At 38.9% G+C, this 18,638-nt stretch overlaps 1 protein-coding gene across 1 annotated transcript in view; it reads left to right on the top strand.

The window, feature by feature from the left end:
* The window catches only part of cntn3a.2 (contactin 3a, tandem duplicate 2), a 42,009-nt gene extending 23,703 nt beyond the window's left edge, over nucleotides 1–18,306 (top strand). The window contains exons 15-23 of the mRNA XM_023266954.3: nucleotides 6,023–6,181; nucleotides 7,878–8,027; nucleotides 8,121–8,191; nucleotides 8,842–9,076; nucleotides 9,582–9,691; nucleotides 11,977–12,163; nucleotides 12,445–12,557; nucleotides 12,717–12,885; nucleotides 15,234–18,306. Coding sequence (XP_023122722.1) covers nucleotides 6,023–6,181; nucleotides 7,878–8,027; nucleotides 8,121–8,191; nucleotides 8,842–9,076; nucleotides 9,582–9,691; nucleotides 11,977–12,163; nucleotides 12,445–12,557; nucleotides 12,717–12,885; nucleotides 15,234–15,331 — 1,292 coding nt within the window. The 3' untranslated portion in view covers nucleotides 15,332–18,306. The remainder of the gene's footprint in view (nucleotides 1–6,022; nucleotides 6,182–7,877; nucleotides 8,028–8,120; nucleotides 8,192–8,841; nucleotides 9,077–9,581; nucleotides 9,692–11,976; nucleotides 12,164–12,444; nucleotides 12,558–12,716; nucleotides 12,886–15,233) is intronic.
* Nucleotides 18,307–18,638: the final 332 nt, after the last annotated feature.

Genomic DNA, 18,638 nt, shown 5'->3' with positions numbered 1-18,638 from the left:
ATTTTGAAGACATTATGTGGATGTTTCTTACTGAGAATGAAAAGGAATGCTGACTTCCAGGCCGTGTAATGTTCGTAGGTTTTTAAACTCAAATGGCTTTGTCTTGGATGTGATTGCGTTGTGGCCAAAATGCCTGTATTCTCATGAAAATCATCCTGGATATCATCAGAATCTGCAGTTCTTATGGCCCGTTTATTTCCAGTAGCAGTCGCTTGATTACATCAAACAGAGGAGGCTTTTTTCTTTTATATTGCATTCAAGGATGTTTGTGGGAGTAGGAAACTTGAACAACTGTGTTAAAGTCAAGGAACACCAGCTCTACATTTTTTCATAAGTTTCCTCTCTCTCTCTTTCTAATGACCAATTTTCAATATCGTTGCGATGTGCTTGTCAGTGGAATGTTTAGCTGCCTGTCTCTGCTCACTCATGCAGTATGTATTGCTCCAGAGAGGCACAATTGTTGAGAGCAGCGGGCAGAACAAAATAACTTTTGTTATGCGTTTCGGGGAGTGGCAGGTTCGGTATTGTGTGTGGAGCGAGAGGAGGGATGTTTCTGGCTCCGATCAATATATCAATATATCAAATAGCCCAGCAAATTGACGCTACGCAAATATGTTAAATGTCAGATGAGGTGAGGGATGATTTTGGTGTCAAGATTTGAAAAGGTTGGATCCATATCTTTATCTTGTAAGGATACCCACCAGTTATTCAGCTTGGCATGTTGAAGTTCTTCAAGGCAAATGGCATTAATAGGCGCTCTTCTCCAAACAGCTGAGGACTAAGTGGAAATAGTGCTGTTTTTCAAGTAGAAGCAACATCAAGGCCGGGGAAATGGATTGGCATAGTACTGATTGCAGACAGAACTTGACTGTGACTCAGACCGTGCATTATTTACTCTTCCTGCTCACGACAGCTGTCATCGATGTCTCATTGTTTGGATCGAATAGCTTCAAATGTTGGGCAGCAAAGCATGAAGCTGGATAGAAAACCAGTCAAGGGGGGTAAAAATGTATTTTTTTGATCAATGCAGAGAACTGCAGACCTCTAACAAATGTGTCGACTAGAGTATTATTTTCCAGTCTAAGCAGTGTTGCACTCATTGTGCTGTTTGGAAACCGCTGCTGTCTTTTATTCTTGTGACCCATAAAGGGCACGGGCAACTATTTGAATCAATGTGCAGCACTATACTAAGCACATAAAGAATACAAACCAGCCAACAAACACAAATGACTTAAATCTAGTGGGATGAAGCCATGCTTTGGTTGTGATCTATCTTTCTCTGAGATGCCATGCTGATGTAATAGACCATAACCAGTCATTGAAGTCATCTTTTACTCAAGTAAAAGTAGAAATGTAAAGTAAAAGCCCCATATATGTAATAGAACCCAACTGATACAGAATTTTGAGGCTGTTCGCAGTATAAATCTTAGGGAGTTATTTTACATTTTAATATGAATATATATACTGTATATTATTAGTGTCATATTGAAAAAGGAAAATAATGGGGTTGGTCATTTTTTATTACATCCTGCAATGGATTTCATAAACGTACTGTGACGATGCTGCTTTTCTCCACACCACTATATGTACTCTGCTACATGTGCTGCAGACAGCATTGAAAGGCTGAAGCAATCGAGTCTGAACAACTCAGCTGTGATAACACGTTTCCATATTAATCCACCCTTTTCTGCATTATGTCCTGTAAAATAACACATTTTTGTATCTGTGATTATCAGACATATTGGTGATGTATTGATACATCGTTTGATCTCTAATATGTCATCAATGAAATGTAAAACTACTTGCTTGGCAGAAAAACTGCCTTGCAATCAATATAATAACTGGAGGCCATAATTAGAATATTAATACTGCAGCATTTTACTAATGTAGCTGAATGGGGTGGAACAAATTTTCATAATTTTATTGACTTTGATGTAATTTGTCTGCTGGTTTGCAGCATCATAACAGAGAACCCTGTAAAGGGTCACACAAACTAAATTTGAGTGGTTGTAAAAGGATTTTTGGAATCCATTGTGACATTATTCATTTTCAGGAATTATTTGTGCTGGATCACTTTTTTTTAATTTAGATACTACATAAATTTGTATTTTTTTGTTTTTAATTTTCACCAATCTTTGCTTTTTCTGTGAAATACTGGATCATTTCCATCTCTGGACCATGAAGATGTAGATAAAAAAACAGCTGAGGCTGTAATTTAGCGCTTTAACCGAGATCTTACAGATAAACTGTGAAATTAGAAATAGCTTTTACTGTGATACGCATGTAACTGCACAAAAATGACAATGTTAAGTAAAGCACAAGTTTTAAATACTGTGCTTGTTTCAGTGTACTTAGTTACTTCTGACCACCTGTGATGTTTTCAGAAAAAAACTATCAACTCAAAAAATGTAAATTAGCCCATTGTGTGTATTATTCATTATTCAAAACAATTTAGAAATGTTGCAGGGAAATTAATTAAACTTTAATCTAAAAAAAATATATTCTCCCACACTTATTTTGTGAAGGAGACAGAAACTTCAACATTACTACTGTAGTTTAAAACCTTTACTGATATCCAGATATATCTGCTTGGCTGTATAATGTGAGAGGATGGTGAGAAAACAATCAAGAAAAGATACATTTGGTTTGTAAACATATTTTGGTTGCATATGCCAGATTCATTGTCTGTAAATACCAGATTTCCTTTCCATATAGACACAGCAAGAATTTGGCAAAAAGTGTATTGATTTAGAAGTGCTTCCTCTACCTTTAAGGCAGAATCTACTTCAGTCAGTGTATAACTGAGGGACTTTTGAAGTCCATGGATATATCTTGCATACATTTTTATTAAAAGGAAAAAGACTAATGTTTTTTTATGTTCATTATTATCATGTCTTTACAAATTCCATCCATCCATCCATTATCTATACACCGCTTATTCCTCACTAGGGTCGCGGGGGGGGCTGGAGCCTATCCCAGCTGACTCGGGCGAAGGCAGGGGACACCCTGGACAGGTCGCCAGTCTGTCGCAGGGCTACATATATAGACAAACAATCACTCTCACATTCACACCTACGGGCAATTTAGAGTAATCAATTAACCTCAGCATATTTTTGGACTGTGGGAGGAAGCCGGAGTACCCGGAGAGAACCCACGCATGCACAGGGAGAACATGCAAACTCCATGCAGAAAGATCCCGGGAAAGCCGGGACGCGAACCAGGGATCTTCTCGCTGCAAGGCGAAAGTGCTAACCACTACGCCACTGTGCAGCCCCCTTTACAAATTCCATAATTATTTATTATGGAAACAATCCATCCATCCATCCATTATCTATACACCGCTTAATCCTCACTAGGGTCATGGGGGGGGCTGGAGCCTATCCCAGCTGACTCAGGTGAAGGCAGGGGACACCCTAGACAGGTCACCAGTCTGTCACAGGGCTACATACAGAGACAAACAAGCACTCTCACATTCACACCTACGGGCAATTTAGAATAATCAATTAACCTCAGCATATTTTTAGACTGTGGGAGGAAGCCGGAGTACCCGGAGAAAACCCACGCATGCACAGGGAGAACATGCAAACTCCATGCAGAAAGATCCCGGGAAAGCCGGGACGCGAACCAGGGATCTTCTAGCTGCAAGGCGAAAGTGCTAACCACTATGCCACTATGCAGCCCCAGGAGACAATCACTTATTAATAAAAAATGACTGGATATCACTAAAATGTCAACTAAATAACCATCTGAATTTAATAACAACCACTTTCTAATTAGATAAACAATAATAAAATGAGCTGATTCAGAAATAGTTTTGATTGTGTTCTTTTTATTAAGTTGAGATAATCATGACAGATATTTATTTTTTGGCAATATATCAGCTTTTATATGGAAAATAACAAATTCTATCTGTGTCCCAGAAATCACTTTCAACTAAGTTCCCCATTACAAAAACACCTCTCCAGGAAGTGTGTTAATTCCAGATCACATGACCTGCTCCACATGATGTCATTTCCTCCTGAAGAAAAGACTGGCCAGACTCCAAGGCTTTCTGAGTTATTTAATATAAAGTAGTCAACAGGTTTACTGCAATATCTTTATAAATAACTTTCAATTTAATTTTTATTCAGTTATATATATAATATTTAGAAGAATCTTTCTGTAAAAATGCCATGTGGTGTTTGGCTATAGATGGCCATGTTGATTTTAGGCCTGAAAACAGCAAAAATATCAGCTGTGATACAGTTTTAACGTTAAGACAACATTGGAAATGAATCTCGTTTTGCTGTGATGAAGCCAGAGTGGCTCCAGCAGCACATTTATGATTCCACTTACAACAATAGTGATCATTGCTGTTATTGGCAATGGACATATTTTTGCAATCAGGTGTATTATCCAGCTGAATAATTTGGCAGGGTGTTATTTCTAACCCTGTTTCTCTCCCCTCCTCTGGCGGCGCTGAAGGTCAATGATAATCGCTCCTGACACAAAGACACTCGAGTGATCATCTGGGTTCTTGTTTTTTCACAGTGGCGTTGGAAAATGTTTTTAGATGCCACTCCGTGCTGCCTCACAAACACTCCACTGGGTGGTGATGGTGAATATGGAGAAGGTCACGGTGTAAGGATAACATCATGAACATTAGCATTCAAACCACTTGTTGAGCACTCGGGCTTGTTTGACAGTTGCATCATCATCATCACCATTATCCTGAAAGATAGCGTGTGGGGAGATACACCTCGCGACAGTCACTGCACCGCGATACAATTGTGCTTTTTCTCATCATTGTTTCATCACTTTTGTGCCATACTGCTGTGCAGATTGACTTCTAACACATCTGATAGGGCACAGATTTGGTTAATATGCAGCACAGATCAAAATAATATGGCCGTGTCTGTAAATACAGCCAGATATTAATTTTCCCCCTGCCAAGTTCACAATAAAAGCCCAGATAGTCTGTCCATATTAATAACAGATTATTTGAACACCCTCGAGACACTGGCAGCACCCTCTTGCCTCAGCCAATGAAATATAATTAAGAGGATAAGGAATTGATCCTTGATTGTGTGCTCCATTAATATGTATTAATGAGGCCAGTGTATTAAAGTTTGGGTTTTTTTTGTTGTTTTTTTTTTATCAAGAGCTGCTAATGAGTTTTACAAAGATCAATATCTTTAAAGCCAGGGCTTTAAGGCCAAATGTATGAGGGCAGTACATTCAAGGCTTCTGTAAACAAAAAGCTCAGCAGTTACTTGTTAAGCGCTCATGTGGAGTGCAGTCGGATAAATCTATGCATTTATGCACACGGCGCCTTAATGCTGCATAATGCCAAACAGAAAATAATGTGTTTGTGCTTCCAGAGCATTGATTGTTGATTAAAGTAATCATTTAACACTTTAATAATTAGAATATTTTGCTTCAGATTAGAAAAGCACTTGAGGGCTGGTGAGGAGTGTGAGCAGAGCGCGGGGCGTTATTATTCTGCGGTCTGTCTCACAGCTCTCTAGTGGTCTATTATTTCTGATGAGCCGACACGTTCATTAGAACAGGAAACCGTAGATGAGGCTAAAGTAAAACATCACACCGCTTAATTGGTGGGATAATGAAAATAAATGATAAAACTCTGGTTCTTCAGGGCTATGAGGCCCTTTTTCATCTTTTACCTTTTAATTTGACTCCCTGCATCTACTTACGTCGGCTGTTTCATCGATCAATTAGCAGGAGGACCATGAAAGGGAAGGATTACAAGTTGGGTGAATATTGGAGGATAAATCTTGAATTAACTTTTAATTCCTCGTGAAGGGCATTTCTTTTTCTCCACTGAAATGTTCTCTCGCTAGTGTTGATTTCGAGATACAAAGAGCACGTCGCAATATAATGTGTTGTTTATGCAAATGTACGTCTTGCTCATATTTTCCACACAGAATGTGCGAGGACACACATTCATGTCCGGGTTTTTAGTGCCGTCTGCGGCTCTATATGTGCGATGGCCTCATAGTGTGTGTTCCTGTGTTTGAGCCAGGCCCCCCCAGCCCCCCAGACTCGGTGACGGTGGAGGAGGTGACAGACAGCACAGCTCAGCTGGCGTGGAGCCCCGGCAGAGACAACGGCAGCCCCATCACCAATTACCTCATCCAGACCAGAACTCCCTTCACCGTGGGCTGGCAGAGGGTTAACACAGGTACGCAGCAGCGCTTCCAGATGAATCTCCGTCTTCTAGCACATCTTCAGAAAAATTCACAGATCCCCACAGGCAAATTCTGTTATTTCTCCTCCCCGTTTGGCGGCGGGGTCAGTGTGTAGGGTCAGCTACACTAAGAGGACTCGGGAGATGGTGGGGATTCGGGGTCTTACTCCAGAGACCTGGAGGTCACAGTTGCTGCTTTTTATATTATTTCATCTGAACCACTTTATTGTATACACTCGCCTCAGTCAAAGCCGGTGTCCCTTTTTATCTGCTTAGGTCAGGTCCATTTTGGTTCTTGTTCGTGCAAAGATTGAAAGTATATATTTTAGATGTCTTTGGACAAATGCAGGTGCCAAAAAGGGAATGCAATATAGTCATTTTTCACAGGTAAAGCTTGTAATAATACCTATAAATCTGCCAGAGTTAGCTCAAAGGCTAGTTTGTAGAATGTATCATTTTAAAAATACACCGAAGTGTGCGTTACAATACAAAACAATGCAGTTCAATACAGTCGAAGTAAGTAAAAGGAAAACACTGAATCAACTTAAACCTTCCATAGTGAATATTGTTGTATATTTGTGTTAGATGCCTGTTTGATAGTAAAAGGGTAGCTTTAAATGATGAATCCAAACATAAATCATCAATCTTGCAGCTGACTACATAGCTGTTTAATGTGTTGTAGTTCTTTTTTGTTGTTGTTTTGCAGCTGTTTTGGTTCACATTAGTGATGGTTGTAGTTTCAACAGTCAGACCTTTCAGCAGAAAAAGTCTAAAGGCAGATTGGACAGCACCAGTATTTTTCACTACAAGATCAAAGCTAGTATGTGGTGAACATACTGGAACATTTAGCATCTAAAGAGCCGGATATTTCCATCAGGAATTAGCAGAGAGCAAAACCAAAAGGAGAAAAAGCATTGGACATGTGTTGCTCTGGATCTGCTGGATGTTTGCAACTGTTGGTTTGTAGCTGCCTGTATAAACTTGAAGATGATTGGCAATATAGTGTCGTCTACAACACTGCTGACCCCAAGAAGCAAACAAATTAAAGCCGGTTTCAAGTTGTGTGTTGCAGACTGCAGCACTCACAGCTTTACAATCTCATCTGACCCTAACTTATCTTATCTCTGCCCTCTGCATTTCATCTGTCCTTCGTGTTTAGCAGCAACAGCTTCGACAAGTCAAGACCAAAGCTCGCATTCCACACTTTAATTACGAACCTCTCTTTTCTACCTGTTTAATTACTTTTCTACCTTTACATTTCATGCCTCCGCACTAGTGGGAGCCAAGGCCGGAGGCATTATGCTTTCAGCTTGTCCATCCGTCCATCTGTCCCGCTCTCCTCCAGGGAATTTCTTCAAATTTGTCACAAACAATCACTTGAATTTTAAAGATGAGCTGATTAGAATTTTCAAAGGTCACTGCGTCCCCACAAAGCAGGTTTTTGGTGAATAATTTGCACACTAATTATGGTGCAATTTCACACAAATTACTAATAGGATAGAATGACAACATGACAATATTTTATAGCCAAAAGTGTCAAAGGCCAAGTCTAGATAGTCGCGGATGTAAACTGGAACTCAACTGATTGGCAGAAGTGTTAAGCCGCAAGGGGGTAATTCTTTATTCTTTCTCTTTTTTCCTCTGTTTTCTTACATGCTTATTGTACATATATCTTTTGTATTTTTTCTAGTCCCCGAGATAATCGATGGAAACACTCTGACAGCCACGGTGGTCGACCTCAACGCCTGGGTCGAGTACGAGTTTCGGGTGTTGGCCAAAAACAGCGTTGGCGTTGGAGAACCCAGTCCTGTATCCGTCAAGACCAGGACGGAAGATGCGGGTACAGTACATTTCCTTTTAGCTTTCATACTACAACTTCTTTTTTTTACAAGTGCTTTTATGAGGAGGTGTGAACAAGGTCAGCGTTTTGTAGTTCCAGATGCGGCACCAGGTGATGTGGGTGGAGGAGGTGGAAGCAGATCTGAACTGGTCATCACGTGGGAGGTAAGTCATCAGTCTTATGTTCTAGTATGTTATTCAAAGTGCCTGCAGTCAGTCTTTTTTATCCTTGGCTAGAGGTACTTAGTATTTCTCGCTAAATCAAAGCCGCTGCTCTGCTTGACTCGTGGGTCATAAATTTGCGCTGCAGTCGTGGTAATTTCTGAGTTAAAGGGTCTGCATGTAAGGCAGCGGCAATGTATACAACACAACGCTGAGTCTGACAGTTATTGTCATTTAGGAGGCTTAGATCTGTGATGAATTACTGTCGTTCTGCCAAATTTCGGATGCTCACATCTAGAAGTAAAGTAAAGCAGTCGGGTAGCTGGGAAAAATAATGTCAACACAGAAGAAGTCATTAGGTGCTAAGCTGTCTCATTGTTTGAGTTTTCTCATTTCATTAAATGCGGAATAACTTCTCATTTTAAAAGCTGCACGGATATTCTGTAATGAGTGTGGATTTTTTTTTCCTTTTTAAATGCCATTTTACTGCTCATTTCATTTCATCAGGTGGGTCACGAAAGCAATTTGTGGGTCATGCTCTTCTTTTGGCACCGTGTGAGCCGTGGCGGTGATTGTGGGAGCCCGGCGGTGGCGTGAACGTGAGTGGTTTGTATATGTTTTAATATCACTATAGTTTTGTGTTTCACTCTCAGCCTGTTCCTGAAGAACTGCAGAATGGTGAGAGCTTTGGTTACATCATTGCTTTCCGCGCCTTCGGAGAGGTTAGCTGGACCCACGTGGCCACCTCCGCCCCCGGTGCATCTCGATACGTGTACCGCAACGACAGCATCGCACCCTTTTCCCCGTTTCATGTCAAGGTTGGCACTTACAACAGCAAAGGACAGGGTCCCTTCAGCCCCGTGATCACCATCTACTCTGCAGAGATAGGTAACGGAATGAATGTGTGGTGTCTTAGCCGAGCTCCAGAAGCTTTTACTGTTTTGGAAGAGGACAAAGATCATGAAAGTGGTTTTATTGCATTTGCTATATTGGACTGAGCTCAACAAAGAGACATGCAGGAAAATAAATCTGCAGAAATCTTTAAAACAAGAAAAACAAAGGGGGAAAAATGAGGCAGACAATTGCAACACATTTATGTAAGAATAGGCTGCTTGCCTCCAAATATCACCACTCCTTTGAATGGCTCTGCCAAAGTAAAAACCGCTTGGCATTTAGATCTATGCTCCCTCTCATCCTGCTGAGAGGGGGTCAGTGTGTAGAGCGGCGTTTGTCTATTTACTGGCAGCACCTGTGTGTGATGATTAAGCTAAGCAGAGATCAACAAGAAAGCTGCACAGTTATAAATGTAAAAAAATTGAAGAGATTTGTTCTGCTTTTCTGTGTGCTGTTGGAAGACGGCAGCAGCGCTCAGTCTCCTGTTGTCTGTTTTCAGAGCCAAGTGGGATGCCAGCGGGAGTTTGGGCCAGAAGTGTCTCAGCCTCTGAGATTGAGGTGAATTGGCAGGCTCTCTCCTTCACCCCTGAAAGGGTTCTGGGCTATGAGGTACATTTTTACTCTTTTAAATGGAAACAGAATCGCACACAACACAATTCAAATGCTTGTCATCACCCCCGGCGCACCTCAAAGCCATCACTTCCCAACTCGGTGTCGCCATGGAAATGGCTATTTCAGCTGGGCGACTGTTACAGCCAAAATTATACAGTTCTTTGTAGCAACACGACAGGAAAACATGTCAAAGCGTTTTCAAGAGAACAAAAGAAAATTGCCTGTCCGCATGCCTTTTCATGTTGCTGTCGTTTACGGGATATCATGATACCGAGCTTCATGATAGCAGCACTATACCAGACCTTGTGTTAGAATACTGAGAAATGCCACCAGACCACATCAGAAATAGCACAGACTGGAGAAATGTAGAACGCAGCAGCTCTCTGGGAATTGATCTGCAGTCTCGTCATTGTTCTCTAAATAAAATCGGAATATTAAACTGTTTTTTAAATTTTTAAACCCAGAACGCTTGATTGCATTCTGTCTTACCTTCAAAATCTGGGACAGCCTGATTGCCTTGTCTGCATGCTTCTGACTGAATAATCAGGCTGATCAAAGGGCTTTAATGTAAGATGTTTTTTCTTACTCTTTTGCTCAATAAAACCAAAGTTGCTGTAATATTTCCGTTCGGGAAAGCAAGCTTTGTGCCGTTTCACATCTTAGCTGTGATGTCGACATCAGCAAGCACTAAATAATGATGACATATCGGTAAATAAAGCAGGATGGATGTCATTTGTAATGAATTATTGTCATGCTAATGGGTAGGAGTGGTAACAGCAAAGCAGTCGCTTATTTATTTGATGAATAACTTCACTTGGCTCTCGATACTAAGTGTATCTCTTTAAAAGTAGATTTCAATCAGTCACACTTTCATTAGTGGGAAAATAAATATTTCATACAATATTACACAACACTGATGTATTGTAGCAATGAAACAATTTGACAATAAATCCATTAGTCGAGCTGTTAAAAAAAAAAAAAGGCTGATTGCTAATTTTGATAATTGATTAATTAATTCAGTCAATAATCAAAAAATGCTTCCTCAGTCTTAGCTTCTCACCTGCGAGGATTTACTGCTTTGTGTTTTAAAGTGCTGTTTGGACAGAAAGAGAACTTTGATGGTGTTACCTTGGGCAGGACATTATTTATGGCTTTTGACATTTTGTTAATTAACCCTCTGAACCCCAAGCAGTGTCTGGGAGGTTTTTTTTTTTTTTTTTGTTTGCTCCTGTCGCATTTTTACTCGCTTTGGGCTCATTTCTCACTGCAGTATAAAGTCCTGCACCTCTATGGCAGAAATGTCTTGTGTGCAGTATGAGACACTTATAATGCCATGCAAAAGGAAAAGAATGAAATTGAATTTATTGAATTATTTATTTTTACTAAAATTGAATGCATCCTGTAATCAACATTTACAACAAGTGCCACAGGTCTCACCAATACTGAGGGGAAAAAGGTGACTGCATACTGCAGATATTTTACTACTTATATTTTTAAACATCAGTTCCAGTTGAATAGTCCCTGAATTTTTGTGACTTGACTGCTGGTCACAGTTGAGACAACGATAGCTTCTAAGTTGAAACAGAGTGCAAAATTTTTAGTTTTTTGCAGACTCTGGTTAGAACAAACAGTTCTTTTTTGGCAATTTTTTAAATGAGACATGTACGATAACATGATTTTGATCAAATATTAGAATTTTAAGCTTGGATTTGGTTGTTTTCCCTGATGGATCAGCATGTCACAGATGGTCAGTTCAAGGACTGCCACAAAGGTTAAAATCCATCATTTTTTCAGTTTTCAGTTTCTGGCTCTTACTAATGTTGACATTTTTTTTAAAGCCATATGCTTTTCAAACCCTCCGGGGGTTTTTTTGGTTCAGTGGGTTAAATGAATAATCGCAGATGAATTAATAGTGGGAAATGCGTGGCAATAAGGATTAATTTCTGACATAAATTATTGGTTCATTCTTCAACTGGTGTCTGATCAATACTGAAACAGTATTGGACTTGTGCAAATCCTTTATTTATGACCTGTAAAAGTAAATAAATAAAGGATTTGTAACGTCAGATCAAATCTCTAGCTGGGAGGATAAAAGAAAACTATGATCTCTCTTAAGAAGATACACCCAGAGGCGATCATTTAAAAAACACCACATTTCTCTCAAGACATCAAAAAAAGCTACACATACAGTTTTGTGCTACACTGATGTACACATTTTCCTCCAGTCCAAACCCGTATGTCATGATATATCCCAAAATGACAAGCGGCTCCGTTTCAAATAGGTTGTTTACTGGGAGGATGACACTAAACCGGAGACCATGGGGAAGGTTAGAGTACCTTGGAACCAAACCTCAGTCACGGTGAGCGGCTTGGCAGGAAACACGCAGTATTTCCTAACAGTCAGCGCCTTCAACACAGCGGGAACCGGCCCGTTCCTGCCTGCAATCAATGTCACCACAAAAAAGCCACGTAAGTCGAAACACGCAGTCGCGCTTTAAATCAGTAACCAAGCTGATTATCAGCCGCAGGGGGAAATATGAAGGTTCAAAAGAAGTCCATTCTATATTGATACTATACATGTTGAGGCGTATTTGCATGTTCATATCACACAAGTCAGATGGTAGACACAATATTATTCTTGGAAGTAGCCTTATCTCATTAGAGGAATATGATAATTCTGGTATGTTGTTGAGACAGCATTATGCTTCAGTGCTGACATATGGAAGTGAATTATTTTTTACATCATGCAGCGCCGTCCCAACCGCCACTGAATGTTGAGTGGACCCTAATTGGCTCTCACCTGTCTCTTTACTGGGAACCCGTGGTGGCAACGGAATCCGAGTCCGAAGTTACAGGCTACCAAGTGAGTTTTTCCTTACTCTGTATGCTTCACGGTACCATGTTTATTCCTTTATTATGTATCGGACTGAGCGAAGGGCCGGACCTTCCCTCTAAACCTGTCAGGCTTGTAAAATACATATTTACAATGTGGCAGCCACCTTGTTTCTCTCCTCCCATTTAGCTGTCATACACAAGACAGAGACACAAAGAGGTAAACACGCTCACAACAGCCAATTGGACGGCCGAGCTGACCCTCCCCGAGGACGACGACGACTACATCATCCGCATCCAGACGCTGAGTGAAGGAGGCCTGGGCCCGGCCTCGGAGCCCATACGGATCCACCAACTAAGTGAGCTCGCGGTTGATATTCTTATGAGTTCTTTGGTGATTAAAAATAGAAAAATCCAAGGAGTAACCTGAGTTTGTTTTGCTCTTGAGAAGTGCTGATGTCCCCCCTTATAAATCCGCTGGGACCTCCCTCTGTCAGAAAGTCTATTTTTTTGTTATTTACCTACTTTTGTAAATGAAGTCACTTAACACTTTTTAAATCTGACAGGGACATTTTGTCCTCCATTGACTCACCATTACTCATGTCCCCAGCCACCCCCATTGGGCTCTTCTGGGCTTACATTTTGCTGAAATATGCAGCGCAATCCATCTCTGTCGCAGACTCACTCTTTACTAGATGCCATTACTGTCCTGCGGGACTCCAGGAGATGCTCTCTTCTTCTGCTCTAAATGCTACTTTGCATTGTTGAAGTTCTGTGTTGAATCCCTGAAAACAGCAGTTGAGAGAGGCAGAATTTCACACCGGCTTTTCATTTCAATTTCACTTGAAAAATGTGCTGCTTTTTCCCAGAGAGTCTGTGGATACCTGAAAGTAAAAGATGTGGGCAAAACACATCAGCAGGCGAAATGGAACATTTTGACTTACGCTGTTAGAAAAATGGGCAAACAGCGGCCAAACAAAAAAACTGTACATTTAAAATAAAATCTAAGAATTTAAATAAGATGCAACAGCAGTACAATTACATGTTTTGCTGTTTTACAGTTTTTTCTTAAATTATTCCAATCAACCACCTTCAATAAAATCTTAACACGTTTAAGATTGTTTTATTTTGAAAGACAACTATTGATTGACACCACTATTGATTCCAAAACCCTTTTGTTTGATTTATTCAGGTGAAAATTTACAATTATACAGACATAATTCTGCAGAGCCCCACTGAAGGAATTGAAATATTAAAAAATGGCCTTTATCCTGACTTTCGGCTCCCAGCAATAAATAAATAGCTGAAGTAAATGTCAAGGGGGTAAGGTCCAAAAATAAAAGCAGCCGCGTGAGCTCCAGTGGTGATAGTATGGTGACAATACAAGACCCCCAGGGCTGCCTTTTATAGCTACGACAATTAAACCCATTTACCTCCCAGAAACTCTGCTGGACTCTTAAAAAAGTGCCTTATGTTGTATGTAATGAAAAAACTTTGCTCAATTTGTACCCAGAATTGTTGACAAAAAGATAAAACTAGTATGATTTAATTTAAAATTATGAGGAAAAATTTATGAGAATAAAGGATTGTAAAATGTAACATATTTAATCACAGATAATGATTAGCATTTTGCATAAAGATGTATGGAATCCAACTTTTTTAAAAAATATATAGATAATGTATTAAATTATTCTGTAAAAAATACTCGCCCTTATTACAATAATACTGGAAATAACTGCCAGCTTATTAATTTACAGATATTTTCTGTTACTTTAAAGACTTTTCTAATACTTTTGTAAAATTTTAGATTTATTTAATGTAAAATTTGGATTTTTTTTTTCACAGTGCACAATAAGAGCAAACTGCATCATAAATTGTCCCCTGAATTACAAAGGTTGAAAGTAAAAGTAAAGATGAAAACAAATAAAATTTGCTTTAAGATTATGAGGAAAAATTGATAGTATAGGAATAAACCTTTATATACAGAGGTACATGTTTAATCCAATAATAATTAACATTTTACATACATTTGTGTGGAATTTATGTTTTTTTAAATTCCAAAAATAACATGTTAAATTATTCTCTAAATAACAATATTCCAGCTCCTGTTCGTTTACAGATAATGTTTGTAATTTTAAAGACTTTTTTAAAAGAGCACTTTTTTATAATGTGTTTTTTATTTTATTCTTATAATGTATACTTCTATAGTTTCTCTTTTGCTGTTGATCTTCCTTTATTATTATTTACCTTTTTTTTTTTTAACAAAGGTCGCTTTGAGAAGTGCACACAGAATTCCAATGTGGGTAATATACTCGTGCAAATGGCATTAAATTTTGTATTATATTATGTGTTTTTATGATACTGTGTTTTTATGATAGAATTAGGATTTTTTTTTCTACAGTGTGCTTATATAATGTCTTGAAAAATTAGCAATGAGAGCAAACTGCATCAGTTTTCTTGTTTCCTTACTACATTTTTTAACTTAGAAGTGCAGTCATAATCCAGGACATAATTGAGTTTTTACTACTTTTTAAGCACCAGTGTGAAACATCAGAATGCATATTTCTAAAAGCTGAGTATCTTGTTTTCTCAGTATAATCAGTTTTTGGTTGTATATGTAGCTAAAATAGCTGAGAGCTCACATTTAAGATGATAAATGGCTATATGAGATGGATGATATCTGATCATGGTTTTGCTGTTTTTCCAGGTATGAGCGCTCGCGGCTCCAGATCCTGGAGTCTGGACGCCTCCCCCCTCTCCCTGCTCCTCGCCGTCACAATATCTACATTCAGGTCAACGTTGTGACACGATGACAGACTCTGCTCCATTTTTCATCATTCAGTATTGGTATTTTATTCCTTTAATTTGTGAAAAGTGGCCAGGTTTTGACCACATATTATTTTACGGTGTTATTTTGCAAGTACGGAAGCAGCGCCAGAGTGGAGCGGTGTGCTGTCAGACTCTTAATCAACACTAAAAGCTTGCTTTTTCATTCTTTTTTTACAACATAGATCTGTTTTGACATTTTTTTTCTGCCTGGTTGGGAACAATGCTCCATTTCAACTCTTCTTTTGACTCTAGAATGATACAGATGCCTTACTTCCATTCATGTGCCAAAGTAGTTTCAGCCTTCTTGTTGTTGTTGCTCTGATAGCTGCACGCTTTCCTCGACATTTTAATCCTCACAGTTTCTTATTATTAAGGTGTCAGCGCACCTTGCAGAGGGCCCTGATGAAATGTTTAATTTTGTATTTCAGAATTTTCCGTTTTCCTCTTCGCAAGTAAAATCGAGAGTAGGAACATTTCCATTCACCCGTGCCCGTGCCTTTGGAGATTCTCGTAACGGCGTCGCTTATAGACACTCGTCAGTGATACTTAGTGTTTTGGAACATACTGCAGCCATTTTTTTATCTTTACGTGCTCCATTAAAAGTTGGTTGTGTCCCAGGTGAAAGTCATAAAACACCTCATAGTGTCTGTGTTGGCCGTTTGCCTTTTATCATTTGATTGTGGAGAGCTGAATGTACCATGAAGGCTCCTAAAGGGTTTAAATGTCTCAGACTAGTTATTGTAATAGGCTGCTGATTGATGGATTAGACTTCACTCTGCATTCACACAAACTACAACTGCCTGTACACAGCAGTAGCATCAGAGGTGTGCATCAAGCAGTGATTTCCTTTCTCTTTCCCCCAACTGTAACGCTGAAGTAATCCGTCAACGGAAAGTCATCGGCAGCAATTATTTGGGTCATTTGTCAAGGAACCTATGCCAAATATTCACTGGCTCCAGCTTCTAAAATGTCGGAATTTGTTGCTTCTCTGTATTTTCAGTTTAACCCTCTGAGTTCCAAACATCTATCGAGCATTTTTTTGCTCTTATTACACTTTGGCTCTTTTTTTTACTGCAGTATAAAGTCCTGCATCTCAATGGAAACAGCACAAATATTATTAGAAGTAGAGAGAACAGAAAAATGTTTTTTGTGCAATATGACAGTTATTCTGCCATGATCATAAAAGACGACAAAACAAAAAATTCTTTAATTTGTAATCTTACAAAAATGTACAACATTTTCTCAACTACTTCCTGGTGTTGACCAGTAATTTACAACATGGTGACTCCACATACTACAGATATTTTATTCCTTGCATGTTTTATTAGTTTCTTTACTTCCTGTGTATACACAGCCTGCAGTTCAGCCCAGGTTCAGCCAAAAACTCTCTGAATTTTTCTCACATGGCGGTCAGTTGCAGCTGAATCACTCATGGCTTCTCAGATGCGCTGATGAGTGGAAAATTTTTCATGTTTTACAGAATCCGATTCTTCCAAATGGTTCATGTTTGGCTAATTTTTAAATTAGAATTTAGTATAAGGTGATTTTTGATGAAATATCTACAATTAAAGCTTAGATTTGGTTAATTGGTTTCAAGAAAAGTTGAAAGAAAGTTAAGAATCCTACAAATCTTTTTGTGTTTACAGTTTGTGGTTCCGATAAATGGTGTAATTTTGACAGTTTAATCTTTTTTTTTTCCCAACAGTGGATTTTGGGGTTCAGAGGGTTCAAGCCAAACACAAAAACACGTCCATTACAATCCATTTGCCTCCAGTTTACTGTTCTAAATCAAAATAAGACTACCAGTCCTTCAGTTACTTACATATAATTTCTTATCTCCTTTTCCTGTTTTTTGAGTATTGTCATGAAATACGCAGTTATTATGTCTTCGACTTCCTGCTGCTTGCGTTGCTAGGTAACGTGTAGCAAAGCACCAAACAGCCGAACACAGGGAGGGATATGTTTCACAAATCTGAGTTTCTAACCCGGTTATGGACCTTTTACAGTGAAACTAAATGTTTTTCAGTCTATATATGAGGCTATAGGAGAGTTTAATTCTAAAATCCTACTAATTCGATGCCTTCTTGCAGAGTTAAAAGAGAATACTGATACCGCTCTCCGTCAGCGTGTTCACTGTGGAGCTGGGAGTCGATGTGCAAAATCAGCAGGGGGTGGGGAGAAGCTGCGAGCTCGGCTCTGTCCAAAATTCACACTTACACCTACGAGCACCTCTGAAACTCACTTAGTATCTTGTTTGCATACTTCATCAGAGGTGCTTGTCAGATGGTAAAACCCCCACACCTGTCCAGCGCCAGTGGAAGAGGGGGCTGCTCCCGCGAGTATCACTCCTCTGACAATCCAACATTCACTTCACACCCACTTCACACCGCGATTCTCCAGGCATGTGGAGGTGAAGCTGTTCTGCTTTTATTTGTTACACGCGGATTTGTGTTTATAACTCGGCAAAACATTACAAATGCCTTCATTGAAAGACGGAACATAAGTGCCGTTATCCCCGTACCGAGTTGCATTTCTCCCCTTTTACCTTCTCACTTCTCAACATGGTTGAACATGTCGTACGGGATGTTTTTTTTTTTTTGGCTCCATTTTTTTTCTGGCTCCATAGTTAAAACACAGATGAGGGTGGTATTGATTCTCTTAACCCTCATGTCGTCCTGCGGGTCAAAATTGACGCGGGTTAAAGTTTTAAAATGTGGAAAAAATATAGATTTTTACAGTGAACCTTCTGATGTCCACATTTTCAACATTTTTGGGAAATCTCTGAACATTTTTTGGTGGGAAAAAGAAATTTTAAAAATGTTTCTTAAGAACATTCACAAAGAAAATATAAGTTTTACTGATATCTATGTAATAACTTCAGATATTTTTAGGATTTTTTTTAAAGATTTTTACTCATTTTTGAAAATATTTACAAGAATTTTCTTGCCAAATTTGGGAGATTTTTATTATTATTATTATTATTATTATTATTATTATTATTATTTTTTTTTTTTTTTTTTTTTTTTTTTTTTTTTATAAATAAAACTTTTAAGGGAAACTTTTGAGGAATTATTGGAATTTTCTTCCTGAAGGTTTTGCAAATTTTCAGAAATTTGGGGAATTTTTTTGCTGAATTTCTGGATTTTTTTCAGACAAGGAAACAATATTTTTTGGTGCCTGTAAATGAGGACAACAGGAGGGTTAAATAAGTATGAGTAGTAAAGCAAGCAAATTGGCTTCCCAGCTTCTAATTAGAATAAATATTTCAGTTACTTTCAACCCA

This window comes from Amphiprion ocellaris, chromosome 8, assembly GCF_022539595.1.
Source record: "Amphiprion ocellaris isolate individual 3 ecotype Okinawa chromosome 8, ASM2253959v1, whole genome shotgun sequence".
Lineage (NCBI taxonomy): Eukaryota > Metazoa > Chordata > Actinopteri > Pomacentridae > Amphiprion > Amphiprion ocellaris.
This window is presented reverse-complemented; position numbering and strand designations above follow the sequence as displayed.